Genomic DNA, 15488 nt, shown 5'->3' with positions numbered 1-15488 from the left:
CCACTTCCTTCCTTCTGGCTGCAAGCTCAAAGGCAGGGCACATGATGGGAAAGCAAGGCGTCAGGGATACTGAAAACACTATAAAGCGCAAAGGCAGTAAGAGGAGCTATAAGAGTTTGTGGGAAAGGTTCGTTACCTTTGAATTTCATTGTCCACAACTTTTGGAAACCCTCTCCTATATTCTATTTATACCTGGTAAGTCCAAACCATTTCTCTTTAGGCAATGATATAGCTTTACACTGCATCCTACATAATTTCTTTAGTTAGTCCAGGGCAAAATCAGAGGTATACAAAGTTCAGGTGACTCTCACCCAGAACAGGAGCCACTGCAAATGAGTGTTAAGCTCAAGCCACCCTCACTTCCTAAAGGGCACCTGCTGCCAAGTGGGAGTGGGAGTGGGAGAGGTGAGGGGGAGGATATCCCAGACCCAAGCAGGCCCTGCGGCTTTACCCTGATCTCAACCTTAGCCATGAGGTCCTCACGTTATTTCAAAGCCCCGTGTTGCTCCATCCTATATGATCAGCTTGTCTGAATTTCATTACATGACCTCACTCCCTGCCCTCCCGGGGCACCCGCTTCATACCAGGCTGATGAGTGTGTCATACTGCAGAGCAGAGCCTGAGCTGGCGGTAACCACACTTGCGCGAAGGAATATCCCCTGCTCCTCTAGCAGCTTTTTGATCCCACGCACGTGCGAGTCCAGGGTGTGCAAATCCCGGAGCTGGCGGTACTTCTCCTTGGATCCACAGATGAAGAGCAGAAGCTTCCGCACTTGTCGGCGCACAAAAGGAGTTTGCTGGATCATCAGGTACTTCAGGGAAAAGCAACACAAAGGGTAAAATGGCTCTGGGCCATTCTCACTACTAGCCAGGGTTCCTGGGCCTTGGGTTTTATGGAGCAGCTATTAGGACTGGTGAAAAATCACACGCGGTGCTCCTCCCAGGCAAGCCAACCTCTGGTGCACTTTAGGATTTTTTTAGAAGGATCTGGAGAAGGGAAGGCCCAGGGAGAAGGACTCAAAAGAGGGGCAGCCACAGCAACTGTGCCCCCCTTGGCTGGTCTACTGGCTGGCCCTTTCACTTACCTCCGAGAGAAAGTAAAACCACGAGTGGTCAAAGACAGGAGGCGGGATTCGGGAATTGGTGTCGGCGATCTTTTTGATTTGGTATGGCAGCCGCAGTACCATCTCCGTTAGGAGCTGAGTGTAGGCCTCAAACACATCAGCAGCATGACCCTAGGAGAAAAGGCATTCTCTGTCACCACCATTAGGCAAAAGCCTGGCTGACGACTCACCGGGGGTGTTATACTCTGGCATTGGTTAACAGTGTCTTTCAATACCAGACCTGTCGAGGACAGGAGTTGACAAACCCAGCAAGGTTCTAAGTGTCTAAGTTTCTGGGACAATTTAATTATGCGAAAGTTATAGTGGAGACAGGTCTCACTGCTCTTAAAGATTCTAAGATTACATCCTGTGGGTTTTTTACATTTGGTTGATCGCACCCTATACGTCCACATACATTAAACAAATGGACTGGCACAGCAAAAAAATCAGAAATGACTAAAGACTTCTATCTAAAGACTTGCTTACTAGAACAAAACATGTTCATGAAAACCAAGAGATACTTGAATAGCCCAAGAGAGCCAGGACCACTAAACTCAGTCACAACTCGAGAGTTCACCTGCTGAGGGTGGGGACCTGGAGCTTGGAGCGCACTGGAAGATGCCTCTGGGAAGCTGTGTGAGACCCCAGGAAGAAATCTGCGAGAGTTCAGAATAGGAACACACTGCCTTTACTTAATCACCAGGGAGGCGCGTGTTAGGAAAGGCTCTCCCCAAATCCAATGTTTGCGTAGGGTCATAAAGAAGGACTAGGAGTTGGCTAGATTAAGGGTCGGGGGCAGAGGCTACAGCGTGGGAGGGGTGAGTTCCAGAACAGACAGTGTGTGCAAAGCCGACAGGCCACAGCTAGGGGAACAGGGCCACGAGCAGGGCTGCATACAGCTGTGCTGTCAGTGATGAAACTGGAGACTTGAGGAGGGGCCGGGGTACTCAGGGGTTTTTGTCTGAAAACTCCTGAAGGGTAATAAAAAAGAGAGAGGGACATAAGCAGACTCGCATTTTTATGCCTGCTATATATACTTTATTGATTATGCAAAAGCATTTGACTATATGAATTACAACTAACTACAAAGAATGAGAATTTCAGAATACGTCACTGTGCTCATACAGAACCGGCACATGGACTAAGGCAGTCGTCTGAACAGAACAATAGAATATTGCATGGTTTAAAATCAGGAAAGATACGACAGGTTTGTATACTTCCACCAGATAGATGTATTTCATCTGTATGCTGAGCAAATGATCCGAGTTGGACCATGTAAAGAAGAATGCACCACCTGGATTTGGAGAAGGCTTACTAACAACCTGTGATATACAGGTGGCATAACAGTGCTTGCTGAACGCACCAAGAGCCTGCAGTACTTACTGAGGGAGACCAAAGACTGAAGTCTCCATTACAGATTTCAAGTCAATGTAAAGCAAAGCCAAATCCTCACAACAATACCAGTGAACAGCATCATGCTAAACAGAAAAAAAGGCTGAAGTTGTCAAGGATTGCATTTCACTTGAATCTAAAAGTCATTAACTCATGGAAACAGCAGTCCAGAAAACAAACAACGTATGGCCCTGGGCAAATCTGCTGCACAAGCCCTCTTTGAAGTGTTAATGAGCAAAGATGTCACTTTGAGGTCTCAGATGTGCTTGATTTGAGTGGCATTTTCAATTGCTTCATAAGCACATGAAAGTTGGACAAACAATAAGGCAGACTGCAGAACTGATGTATTTAAATTGTGATTTGGCCGAGAATATTGCAAGTACCATGGACCACCAGAATAACCAATCTGTCTCGAAAGAAGTACAGCAAGAATGCTCTGTAGAGTAAGGACGGCAAGACTTCATCTCTGTTCTTTGGATATGCTATCAGAGAGAGACCATGCTTGATCATAAAGTAAAGGGTGATTAAAAAAAGAGAGAGAGAAGGTTGTCATGGAAACAGATGGCCACAGTGGGCACAGCAGGCTCAAACATAACAACAATTGTGAGGACAGTGCTGGATCAGGCACTGCTCCGTTCTGCTGTACACAGGAGTTGCTATGCATAGGAACTGCCCACATGGCAACACCTGACAACATCTTCCTAAACCATTCAAAATCGTTCTGAATAGGTGGCAAGAAGCGCAGCAAATCTAACCCATCTGGCTCCACCAATGGACTCAAAGAGAGTTGAAGTATTAACAAGAATTAACAATTAGTGTTATATGCAAGGTTCATTACATACTTAGTGCATTACAAATATCTCATTCAATGCTCACAATAACCTTAATAAAGCAAATACTGTCTACAACCTCATTTTCTAGATGTAGAAAGTGAAGATTAAACTTCCCCAAGGTCCATGACTGGTAACTGGATATACTCGATGGGACTTGCTCCTAGTCTTATCTGATCAGAAAGACCATCTTCTTAGGCAGCATGTTAAAGGGCCTCTTATGACAGCAGGGGCACTGTCTGATGACACTACTGTCAACACTGCATTCTCCTTGTTTTCTAAGCAGCAGGCCCGGTGGCACTGTTGGGTAAATGTTGGATGGCTGACTGCATGGTCGGCAGTTGAAACCCACCCCCAGCCACTCCGCGGGAGACAGCTGAGGCTGCCTGCCTCTTTAAAGCTCACAAAGCCTCAGAAACCCTATGTAGGGTCACTATGAGTTGGAATTCCCTCAAAGGCAGTGGGTTTGGTTTGGCTTTTAATGTGACATGTGATGTCTGACTTCTGTCAATTCCTTAGGCTTACAAACCGAAGCCCAGTAGAAAGTTGGCAGAAGTGGTCATTGATGAAATTGTGTTAAGAATAAAGACCATCAGGGATGCTGGCACTCCTGCTATTGCTCCTCCTTTACTCGCAGAGATTACAGGGGAGAGTGGCCTGGATGAAGAGCCAGGGCGGTTCTGACAGGAGGAAGAGCTCACCTTCACATACTGGCGGAGAAAGAACGGGCTCATGTCAGGTGGTGAGGAGGTGGTGTGTGGCTTCAGCAGCTGGCTGGTAGCCACAGGCTCCTCGTCATTCTGCTGGCTCTTCCAGTACTCCAGCAGTGACTTCAGCACATGCAGGCAATAGTCCACAGCCCCAGAGCTCAGCAGGGCCGCGGCCGTGGCACTAGAGATGAGGGAAGACGACTGGGAGAAAGAGAAAACATGGGATGAAGCAAGAGGGGGAGAAGGGCTCTGAAATCCAGCTGGTTGTTAGAAAGTGGGAAACACTCCCAACCATCCAGAATCCCAAATTAGCTGTGAGCTAGGTCCTCACCTAGCTCAAACGTTTCCCCAACTCTTTTCAACACCCACATGGTGAGAAAGAAAACAGAAGAAACACCACTTGTCAACTCTAATCAACCTACACACCTGTGCCAAGGGCCAAAGAGGTCAGGATTAGTTAACCTTTCCCTCTGGAAGGACTGGGTTTGCTCCCTTTTCCTTGGGCCGCTGGAAAAGCAGCCCATTTCTAGAAGGAGAGAGAAAACTTTCCACTCCAGGGATTGCTTAGGATCTCCACCCTCCCGGGAGGGGTTATTCCAGAGAGCCAGCTTCCTGAGGAGATGGGGTGAGTGATCACATGAATAAAAAAGTAGGAGCAAAAGCTACTGTAAATAAAACCATTAGAGAGCCTTGCAAATCCCCCAGCAAACCCCACAGCTCATAAGCTCATTATGATTGGATGCAGTTCAGCCTCAATTTCTACTTTCTCTGCTTTGTGTTAATCTCCTTTCCACCACGCACACCCTGCTTTCTCTCGGCTTTATTACCATACCTTATAGCAACAGATAGGAGGGGAATCCTTTTAGCCACTCTGTGCCTGGCAGAACAGTCCCCAGCTTTTCAATAATAGAACTTCAAAACCCTTCGACCCCTCCATTGGCAGGATTGTTGCCAAAGATCAGGCTTGTAAGGGATTCTGAAAAAGGTAGAGCCTCTGCTCTTGAAGAAGTGCCAGCTTAGAATCTTACTTTTCTCAGGTGACAAAAGTCTTAGCCCCACCAAAGACTCACCCCTCTCTGCCTTCTGGCCTGACATCAACTAGACAATCCTCTTGCCTTTCCCCAAATCCATAAGCTCCAACCAAAATACCTCGCATATGGAAGATTTGGATCCCGATTTGGTCCTGGACATGAAGACACTCAGGAGTCTCATTACAACCAGATGAACTTCGTTCAGGGCATTGCGCTCATTCTTCTTGGAGACATCCTACAAACAGAAGCAGCAGCCCAGACGATGACACTTCCTGTAAGCTTGAGGCAGCCCCTGAATCACTCCCTCAAGCCTATCTGTCCTAAATGTTCCTCTGATTGAATTCGACAAAGACCACGTGGTCTACACCTGAGTTACCTAGAGCTGGGTACATTTAGGAGGCCATACCAAGATGCAAATAAGGAGTTTAATGTTGGTTGTTTATGCCACGTGGAACTATTAAAGTCCGCAAAGACAAAGTCTTTATCTTATTCCCCAATTATGCCCAGAACCCAAAAGTATTCAGCCCAGTACCCTGCGCTCACATAGGCACTCAATGTACTTTTGTTCAGTCAATAAAACTGAGCAGACACCCCCTTAAAATGAGATGAAGATCCTTCTCGGAGGAATTATCGCAGCCACATCTTTAGGTCTCACACAACTGCAACTTTTGGAGTTACCTTCTTATCCATGCCCAGTTCAGCAATGAGCTGAGACAACAGGTTATCCAGGGCTCCCTTATCCTTCTCATCTTCTCCATCCAGATCCGTAGTGAGCATCAAAATGACCTAGCGGTTGAGAGAGAGATGAGGAAAGTCAATTTCCTTAAAACTAATTCTGAGCACTGGGTGTTTCAGAAGGAATCCCAATCTCCTTGGCTTCCCTGTCAACCGTAACTGTTCAGCACACTTAAAGTCTAGGCCATCAGAGTCTTAAGCGTCCAAAGTTGGAGTGCCACAGGTGGCATCACAGAAAAAGTGTTGCAAAGATAACTGCCCAGGGCAGAGTGCTGAGCTAAGAAGGAAAGAACTGTGGGTAGGAGGAAGAATAGCTACCTTGGCATAATCCACCTCTTAGATACAGAGACATTTCAGAAGCTATGAGTCCCAAGATCAAGAGTTTTATGTCTGATTCTTTCAATAACTAGCTGAGTGACCTTGAGCATTTTTCTTAAATTCTCTGGTCTCAGCTTTCTCATCTATAAAGACTGTGCCTCGCAATTCAAAGCTCATATTCTACAACTTAACATCGAACAAACTCTTACTGGATCCTCTGGAAATAGTTATGCATACGCTCAAGGAGGGTGCAACTATAATGTAATAAACCCAGGAGAACTGAGGGATACCTGCATATATGGAATGGCCCGGACACCTCCAACATTTCGTAGCTGGGGCAAGGTTTGAAGTAGTCTCTCCAACAGCATCAGACGGACCATGTGTAGCCTGCAAGCCAAGAAAAATATATCAGACATGAGCTGCCATGCAAACACTCACTAGTTGAATGCAGCTCTGCCCTGTCACCAAGGTAAACAAGGAGCCTACCGCTCGGGAACAAGACCAGCATTCAGAAAATGTTAAGGAATGCCTACTTGGTACAGCATCAACAGAGGAGAAAGTTTTGCTTTGTCAAAGACAGTAAGACTATTCAAAAAGACAACTGATAATGGAAACACAACAAAAGTGTATACACAATCCTGCAATAACAAACAACAATCTGCATATGTGTGCACATATGTAGACATGCAAGCTGAATCGTTTTGGGAAGGAAAACATGATCACACACAAGTACATGTAGGTGTGGCAGAGGAGTATTTCTACATAGGTATTTGTAGGTGGTGCAAACTTATCAATGTATGTGGTAGTTACACAATCTCCTGTCAACTTGAGGGTCTTAAGGGTGAAAGGGTGGAGTCTAGCCTGTCAATCAGGTCACAGCCCGATTGTCCCTCCAGGTGGGCAGGGCCTTCTCGTGAGGATTCTGGGAGCTTCCTCTTTTCCTCCCTGAACCACCGTGCTGCTGCCGGAGCTAGTTCTTTGCCTCAACCGTGTGCTGCACTACCGTGGGCCAAGCCAATCCGTGAATTGTGTCGCTAGAGCTTGCGGAGCCATGTGGAGAACTACGCCTGTGCAGATTTGCAGGACTTTTCACCCACTGGCCTGTGATCTTCCTGCATTTGGCATGTGCTGCATGCGTCTACAGAGGAATTGATGGACTAGTATCGACATATGGACTGGTATCGGACTTACGGACTTGATCTGGACTGGGATGTTTTCTCAATATACAATTGCTCCTGGATTTAAAGCTCTCTCTCACACACAAGTGTCTCTGGATTTATATCTATATCTCTAGCCAACCCGGTCTAACACAATGTACACATTATGTAGAGTATATAAGGGCAAAGTTATGAAAACTTCTTAACTATAACCAAACACCTTGAGGGACTTGGGCTTGGGAGCTGAGACCTCAGCCTCTGAGAATACCTGTGTCAACTGGCATAACATAGTCAACAAAGACAAGGTTCTACTTTCTCCTTTGGTAAGTAGCAACTGCTGTCTTAAAAACCTTCAAGGAGTCTCCTAAGATGCAACTATTGGTCTCTACCCATACAGAGCAACGGAAAGTGAAGAGCAAAGCCTTAAAGGAAACAACTGAATTCAAAGGACTAACGGACCACACAAACCACAGTCTGAGACCAGAAGAACAACAGGTGCCCCACTACCACTACGGACGGCTCTGAATCAGGATCCTACGAATGTGTGTGTGTGTGTGTGTGTGTGTGTGTGTGTGTGTGTGTGTGTGTGTAAGAAAACTGTGGAACAGAATTCAGAGTCATAAAAAGACCAGACTTACTGGTCCGACAGAGACTGGTAGACTTCCCAAGACTAGATAGATATCCTTCAAACACGAAACTATACTCATCCTTGTCGGATCACCTTTCAGACAAGCAATAGATAGGCCTGCAGAGTGAATATGCTCCTTAGAACAATCAACTACTCAACACTAAAAGGGCACATACGCCCCAAAAAACCAAGCTCAGAAGGAAGCAAAGGGCAGGCAAAAAGATGACTGGAGCCAGGGACGTTACAGAGAAAGCAGGAAGAGAGCCGTTACAGTAAAGGGATCACACCTCATGTCAGCACACAAAATGTGCATCAACTGCCCAATGGGAAACTCGTGTGATCTGTAAACTTGCACCCAAACCACAATAAAGACAAAAACAAACAAAGACCCTACTACTGGACATTAAAAATAGTTTCCAAGTAGTCAGGGACTGTTGTTGTTACGAGCCGCTGACTCCTTTCCAACCCACGGTGACCCTATGCACAACGGAACGAAGCACTGCCCAGTTGGGCCTCTCCTCCTGATTGTTCCTAGTGACTACAGGAATCCAGGGCCTTGTCATTCTGCTTATCAGAACCAAACTTCCAATGGCAAGTCTGATTCTACCTTTGGGCAGAATTTTCCTGTCTACAAATCCTGTACTATATAGCTGCACAGCGACCCAACTATTTCTTCTTCCTTCATTTCAACCCATTAAGAAAGGTCATTCACCATTTAACCATCCCTTCTTCGCCTGTCCATCCGTTTTTCTAAGTAAAGTTCAATTTCAACCCAGTCCTGGCCATCCTGGACAATGAGGTTTTGCATGTACTCAGCTGGCCCCACCCAGGGTTCTTCATCTTCTGACCTAAGCATGGGTCTCTGCTGGCAAGAACATTGATCCCAAAGGACCGACTGCAAATTATTTAGCATCCTCTGGACATGTCGGTTGGCAGTCTCACCTAACGCACTCCGACACAGATTAAGAGTATAGTGCTGAATGAGTTGGCGGACTCGATCTCTTAGTTATAGCAAAGTATTCTTGCCTCGATTTCTCTTAGGGATGATTTGGAGGAAAGCAAACACCTATATATTTTAAAAACCATGATTTTCAAAAATTACATATTCTGAAAAGGAGCAAGAATATTTAACTTTGAATAAAAGTACTTAAATAGTACATGGTTATCATTCCAAAAAGAACCTGAAGCCCTAAGCTGTTCTTCAGAATATCGTGATACGTAGAAACCCAAGAATGCAGCCATTAGTATTTGGGACAGCGGTGTGAAGCCTGTAAGAAAAGTACCCATCAGTAAGAACTGCTCAGAGATGAAAGGGCTACCGGTGAAGGTGACAGTAGCAGGTCAGGACTTCTGCGGGAAAACCAAGGTAGGAAATGGATGAACGCTTTCTGTTCTGGAGAACACACAGGCACAGAGGAAGCAAACCCATAAAATGAGCAACAGTCTGCACCTGGACAAAGATCACGCCACACCACTGACTTTTCAGACGCTTAGATAATACACTTTTCCAATTTAACAAAAAGTTCGACACTAACTAGCCTTGACAATTTCTTAAAGCAAAAACAATGGTTATTACACTGTTTAACATAACTCATCCAATAACTTATTTAAAGTACTCATGGAATTTTTAAAGCCTGACTTACCACCACTGCAGACTTTTGATTGTCACTCTAGGTGACGGTGTTAGGCACCGTCGAGTCTGTTCTGACTCACAGTGACCCTGTGCACAACAGAGTGAAACACTGCCCGCTCCTACACCATCTGCACAGTCACTGCTATGTCAATGCAGCTCATTGAGGGCCTTCCTCTTTTTCTTGGACCCTGTACTTTACCAAGCATGATGTTTTTCTCCAGGGATGGGTCCCTCCTGATAACCTGTCCAAAGGAAGGAGCATCCTGGCCAAACAGACGGATTAATTCTTCTGGCAGTCCATTATATATTCAATTATTCATCACCAATACATTCCTTCTGCTTCAGTGGAATTTATTCACTGTCCAGTTTTCATAAGCATATGAGGCAACTGAAAGTACTGTGGGTTGGGCAGACCTTAGTCCTTAAAGAGATAGTTTTGCTTTTTAACACTTTAAAGAGGTCTTTTGCAGATTTGCCCAGTGCAATCCGTCGTCTCATCTCCTAACTGAGGCTTCCATGGTTGTTGACAGTAGATCCAAGTAACATGAAATCCTTGACACCTTTGATCTTTTCTTCATTTACCAGCTCTTTTCCAGTTAACTGGCCAGGTATAAAACCCCCGTGATATTAAAGGTTAGGGTCATCGTCACACACAGAGGGGAAGAGCAGTGCAGGGAGAAGCAGACATAAGAGATGTGGGGAACACTTTTAATATTCCCTTTAAAATGCCTCCGATGTCTTACTGCTTCCGTGAGTTTTCTTCTGACAAAAGCATTCATTTCAAAGTGCTGACTCACCACTTCTGCACTACTGTGAAACCACTGGCTGCAACAAGTCCAACAAACATCCCATCACAAGTGTCATTCTGAGGTTTCGCTTTCTCCTTTTCTCCTCCCCTATTCCTGTTCCCCCTGGTGGTTAAAAAATCAACTCGTGGTTTGGGACTAGCCACTCTGAGGAAGACTTCGATTTCAATTAAGCCCTCTTTGCCTTCCCTGTCCTGGGGACAAATGAAAGCACATGGCTCGACTAAAACCTATAAGGACGGCAAAGGGTGGCCAGGGGGCTGTTGGGCTTGGGGCTGAAGAGGAACCAGAACTGAGCATTCCCCTGGTGTGCAGCCTGCAGATGTGGAAGAAGTTGGCAAGAACGAAGTACAGACCCTTGTGTTTGGCTGAGGGATGAGTGAGACCTTGAAGGTCCCTCCCTCCAGTGGACTACCTGGATAAGCCAGGCATCAAAGTGTGGGCCCTGCAGATGGAGATGGCTGTGAAGGAGTACAGTGCTTTGGCTGCCCAGGGAGTCAGGGTGGGAAGTATGTTCCACTCCACCTGCTAATGGAGCCGCAAGAGGAGAAGAAATCACTAAGCCACAAAGCCTGTGACCATCTCTCTTATCACTCTCCACACCAGCTTCCCACGGCATTTCTAGACACATATTTGCTGTTATTTCTCCATTACCTTGTGAACATGCGAAATAAAGAGCTAGATCTACTACATACCTACTAACTAGCACTAGAGGAGAGCCACTGATAAAGGAGACGCTACATAGTGAGTTAATGGGCATCCCTTCTCGGCTTGTTGGCTAAGATCAAGTGTAGTATGAGTTAATGAGCAAAGAACTCAAGTCCAAGCAAGAAAAATCTGGGGAAAGAGGACACAGGTACAAAGGGATTTGTCAATTCCGATTCACAGCAACTCTACATAAGAACCCAACAAAACATGGCTTGGTCCTTCACCGTCCACATGATTGCTACGTTTGAGCCGACTGTTGGTGCCACTGTGTCAATCCAGCTTGCCAGGGGTCTTCCTCTTTTTCACTGGCCCTCTACTAAACCAAGCACGATATCTTTTTATAGGGACTGGTCTCTCCTGATAGCATGTCAAAATAACATGAGACAAAGTTTTGCCGCTTTCTTAACTTCTAAGGAGCATTCTGGCCACATTTCTTCCAAAGGAGACCGCAGCCCATGGTACTTCACGTGTTCTTCACAAGCACCACGATTCACAAGCATGCATCGATTCGTCTTTGGTCTTCTCTATTCAAAGTCTAACTTCCACAGGCATGAGAGCCAACGGAAAAGACCATTACTTGGGCCAGGCACACGGTAATCCTCCAAGTGATATCCTTGTTCTTCGACGCTTTTAAGCTTTCGTATGGCAGATGTTCCCCAATGCCATACGTCATTTGATTTTCTAACTGCTCGCTCAGTGAGCACTGACTGCGGACCCAGGCAAGATGAGCCTTCGACAGTTTCCACCTTCTCTCTGGTCTGGTGTATCACGTTAGCTATTAGTCCAGTTGTGAGGACTTGGGTTTTCTTCACATTGAGCTGCAATCCTTACTGGTCTTCAACAGCAAGTGTTTCAAGTTCTTTCAGCAAGCAAGGTTGTGTCATCTATACATTGAAGGTTGTTAATAAACCCCCTTCCAATCTTGATACCATATTCCTCTTCATATAATCAAGCTTTGAGGATTATTGGCTCGGCGTACAAACTACCTAAACGTTGTGAAAGGATACAACCCTTACGCACACTTTTCATGATTTTAAGTCACGTAGTATTACCTCGTTTTGTTTGAACGATTGCTTCTGGGCTTAGGTGCAGTTTCTGCATGAGCACAATTAACTGTTGTTGAATCCCCCTTTTTCTCAATGCTGTCTATAGTGTGTTATTACCCACTCGGTCAAATGAATGCCTTTGCATAGTCAAGAAAACACAAATGAACATCTTTCTGGTATTCTCTACTTTGAGCCAAGATCCACCTGACATCAGTAATGATTATCCTCATTCCCCATCCTCTTCTGAATCCGTCTTGAAACTCTGGTAGCTCCATGTCAATATTCTGCTGCGACCATTGTTGAACTGTCGCCACCAAAATCTTACTTAACGGTGCTATTAATGATACGATTTGATAATTTTCATATGCGTGTTTGGTCATCTTTCTTTGCAGTGGATACAAATATGTATGTCTTCCAATCCGTTGGACAAGTGGGGACCTTAGGAGAAAAATTACCTTCTACCTTTTCCCTGTAATTGATTTGATATCATTCTCATTAGGGCAAACAAGACCAATCTAGAAACCTTCCTAAGATTTGCAACTGTTCTCCAGGTTTACTACAGTTATATTTCAAAAGCAGTAAACCGTTCTCACATTTTCATCTCCCCCAATCATCCTATTCCTAAAACACTCTCAGGAGGAAAGCATCCCACTATGAACAACTTATGTCCTGACCTGTTGCTAGTGTGGACATCACCTTCAGCTTCCCCTTCCCCTTCCCCTTCTGAGCCGTCTCCCTCCTGGTGCCCGGTGGTGGTGCTGATGGCACCGGTGCTGGAGCTGACACTTCCTGGACCGGCCGGATGGCCCTCTGCTGTGGCATCACCATAAGCACTGCTCCGGCCAGATACTGAAGGGAAATGGTTCAAAAGACACAAATCAACTCCCAGAGCATGATGGATCCCAAAGCAATCAACAGTTGAGAGGATAACAAGTAGCTGAGATTTTTTTTTCCCCTTCCATGTAAGGCCTGGATTCATAATCTTGGTAGCCACTCAACCTTCTAAAGTACATCAGATCTACCCACAACAATCTCCCCACCCCGCACTTTTTAAAATTAGTCGGGATTTAATACGTGTATCATCATTCCATACCCACAACAGTCTTAATCTCAGCTGCTGACACAATTCCATCTCTGACTTTAGAAGAAGCTTACATTGATACGAGACTCTGGAAATATCACCTTACTCAACCTCTTCCACAACTTTTTTTTCATGTCTAATTTTGAACCAGATTGATGTACAAGGTCAAACCAAAATGGGTTTGCCATTATTTCCGGATCCCCCAGAGCCCCACCTTATCTGGGGGGGATGGCCCAATAAGTTCACATCATCAACAGAACAGGCTGAAAAATCCTTTCCCTTAGAGAAGCGGAATTCCCAGGATAATGGGTTTCGAGGTCACACCGATAATCATTTTAGATTAATGATGACTTGAAAGTGTATATATCACTGCCTTCCTAGTTCAATCTTTCTATCATAACGCCATTGGGCTGCAACTATTCTCACTGAACACTTGAGAGCCCGAGTGGAGGGCAAATGAATTCCACAAGGGGCTAGAAAACGTTCAGTCAATCCCCATGCAGTAGTTCTTCTGCCCCCCACCCTCTGCACAAGAAGACCCGGATCCAGCCACATTACCACTGTGCTCGCCAGCCACGGAGTCCACAGCACTTCCCCCGCTCTCCGAGCCCACGCTACCACCGTGGTCAGCCGGAGAGGTCCGCAGGGTGGACCCATCAGTTGCTGCGGTGCTGCCCTCGTCGTCTGAGGCTGGAGCTGAGAGAGTAACGAGAGCTGTTACAGGTAAAAACCCCAGCTTGGGGCGAAAGCATCAAACCACACAGTGCAGAGGACACAAGGCAGTTTCTATGTCCTGCTGTCAGAGAAAAAAGGAAGAGGTTTGCTTTGCTGGTTGGTTCATCACTAACAGGAACAGACACTCTACATGGTGCATTGCACACAGTACTGAGACAGGAGTGAACACCCAGTTCGCTGGGCATTTCCTTCGCTGTTACACGACACTGCGACCAGTGCAAAAATGTGACAGGAGTCTGTGACACGGGCGCTAAGTTTCTAGCTAACATGCTTCATGGTCTCCATTGTCTAAGTGTTACTGACACCTGCTGAGAGATCAGACACCAGCCAGTACCATTCAAAGCACAGAACTGAATTTTTAAAAAGAGATTGGTGTTGAAATCCATCAATTTGTGCTATTTCTGGCAGGAAATCACATCTCATGAGCTCTTGAAGCAACCCTGCTTGGGTTGTTTATCTGCTGGTGCAGAGGGGAGCTCATGGGGAAATCTCACACCTCTTAATCTTCCTCATCAGATGCTCATAATGAAGCAAGGAAATTCCCCAGAGACAGCCACAGCATCCAGGATCAGGGCTGAGCTGAGACAGGAGGAAAATGCTGGATGGTACACATGGGGGAGGAAAGCCAGGACAGCCACAAAGCACAGCGGGGACACGATGTGAACAACCCGACAGCAACCTCAAAGCCAGATGACAGCAACTAAAGAGACCGGAGAAAAACAAGCCAGGGTAGCAGGTGAGAGGGACAGCCAACGTCTCCCTTTCTTGCCTATCCAGGGTAGAATTCCCCAAAGCAAAGCAAAACAAAACAAAATAAATGCAGGGAAGCACCCGTCTGAATGAAACACTGTACATATCCCCATCACCAGTGGATTATTCAGGTTTTCCACGTGCCTCTCTTCAGTCCAGGTCCCCCTTCAGTCACTCTCTCCCCTTATTAGTTGAGGAAAGTTTCTAAGTAGAGACGAATTAAGGTGTACCGAATTCCTAGAAAGTCTAACGGTCCACAAAAACACTACCTCCCCAACTCACAGAGGCCTGATGGTAGGCCACGCTCACCAAGAATTCTAACGCACCAAGTGAAAGGGATCTCAGTTTCTTGTCTCCCTTTCCATCACTGTCTAAAGTTATAGAACAATGGCAAGGAATCCTGTGGGCTGCTCTCTTGGCCTTTCCTCTGGGAATGAGCTGAAGCCAGGCAGCATGCAAAATCGTAAGGAAGCGGAGCCATGATGCCTTTGCCAAGCGGTACCGCGAAGCCTTCCACACCCACACTTCTGAAGCAAAGGCAGAAGCAGGAAATCCAGAATGGCCTGTCAAAGCAGCTGCCCATTTCACTCTCACAGCATCAGAGACAGGCCGGAGGGCCCGGGGGCCCTGAGCCGTGCTCCTGGCTGTGGACAGTTACCTGATGCTGTGGTGTCAGAGAGGGTTCCTGCGTCCAGAGAGGAAGAGCTGGGTGCCTGGCCGGACAGCCCCAGGCTCTGCAGGCCCAGGGCACTGCTGCTGCTGCCTGGGAAACAAGTGGAGAGTGAGCACAACATTCCCTCCAGACCCCATTCACAACACTGTTTG

The 15488-nt window shown here is 46.2% G+C and overlaps 1 protein-coding gene and 1 pseudogene across 1 annotated transcript in view; one reads left to right on the top strand and one right to left on the bottom strand.

The window, feature by feature from the left end:
- Positions 1–15488, bottom strand: part of UBR4 (ubiquitin protein ligase E3 component n-recognin 4) — a 130221-nt gene that overhangs the window by 42916 nt on the left and 71817 nt on the right. The window contains exons 58-66 of the mRNA XM_004705144.2: positions 15322–15426; positions 13737–13874; positions 12772–12946; positions 6410–6506; positions 5745–5852; positions 5185–5301; positions 4027–4236; positions 1086–1235; positions 585–812 (exon numbers count right to left, since the gene is read on the bottom strand). Of these exons, the coding sequence (XP_004705201.1) occupies positions 585–812; positions 1086–1235; positions 4027–4236; positions 5185–5301; positions 5745–5852; positions 6410–6506; positions 12772–12946; positions 13737–13874; positions 15322–15426 (1328 nt within the window). The remainder of the gene's footprint in view (positions 1–584; positions 813–1085; positions 1236–4026; positions 4237–5184; positions 5302–5744; positions 5853–6409; positions 6507–12771; positions 12947–13736; positions 13875–15321; positions 15427–15488) is intronic.
- On the top strand, positions 9211–10875 carry LOC115872739 (annotated as a pseudogene).

The sequence above is a fragment of the Echinops telfairi genome, unplaced genomic scaffold, assembly GCF_000313985.2.
Source record: "Echinops telfairi isolate 266 unplaced genomic scaffold, ASM31398v2 ScPeMD7_7457;HRSCAF=8495, whole genome shotgun sequence".
NCBI lineage: Eukaryota > Metazoa > Chordata > Mammalia > Afrosoricida > Tenrecidae > Echinops > Echinops telfairi.
The sequence above is the reverse complement of the archived record's forward strand: the minus strand, read 5'-3'. Positions and strand labels throughout refer to the sequence as shown.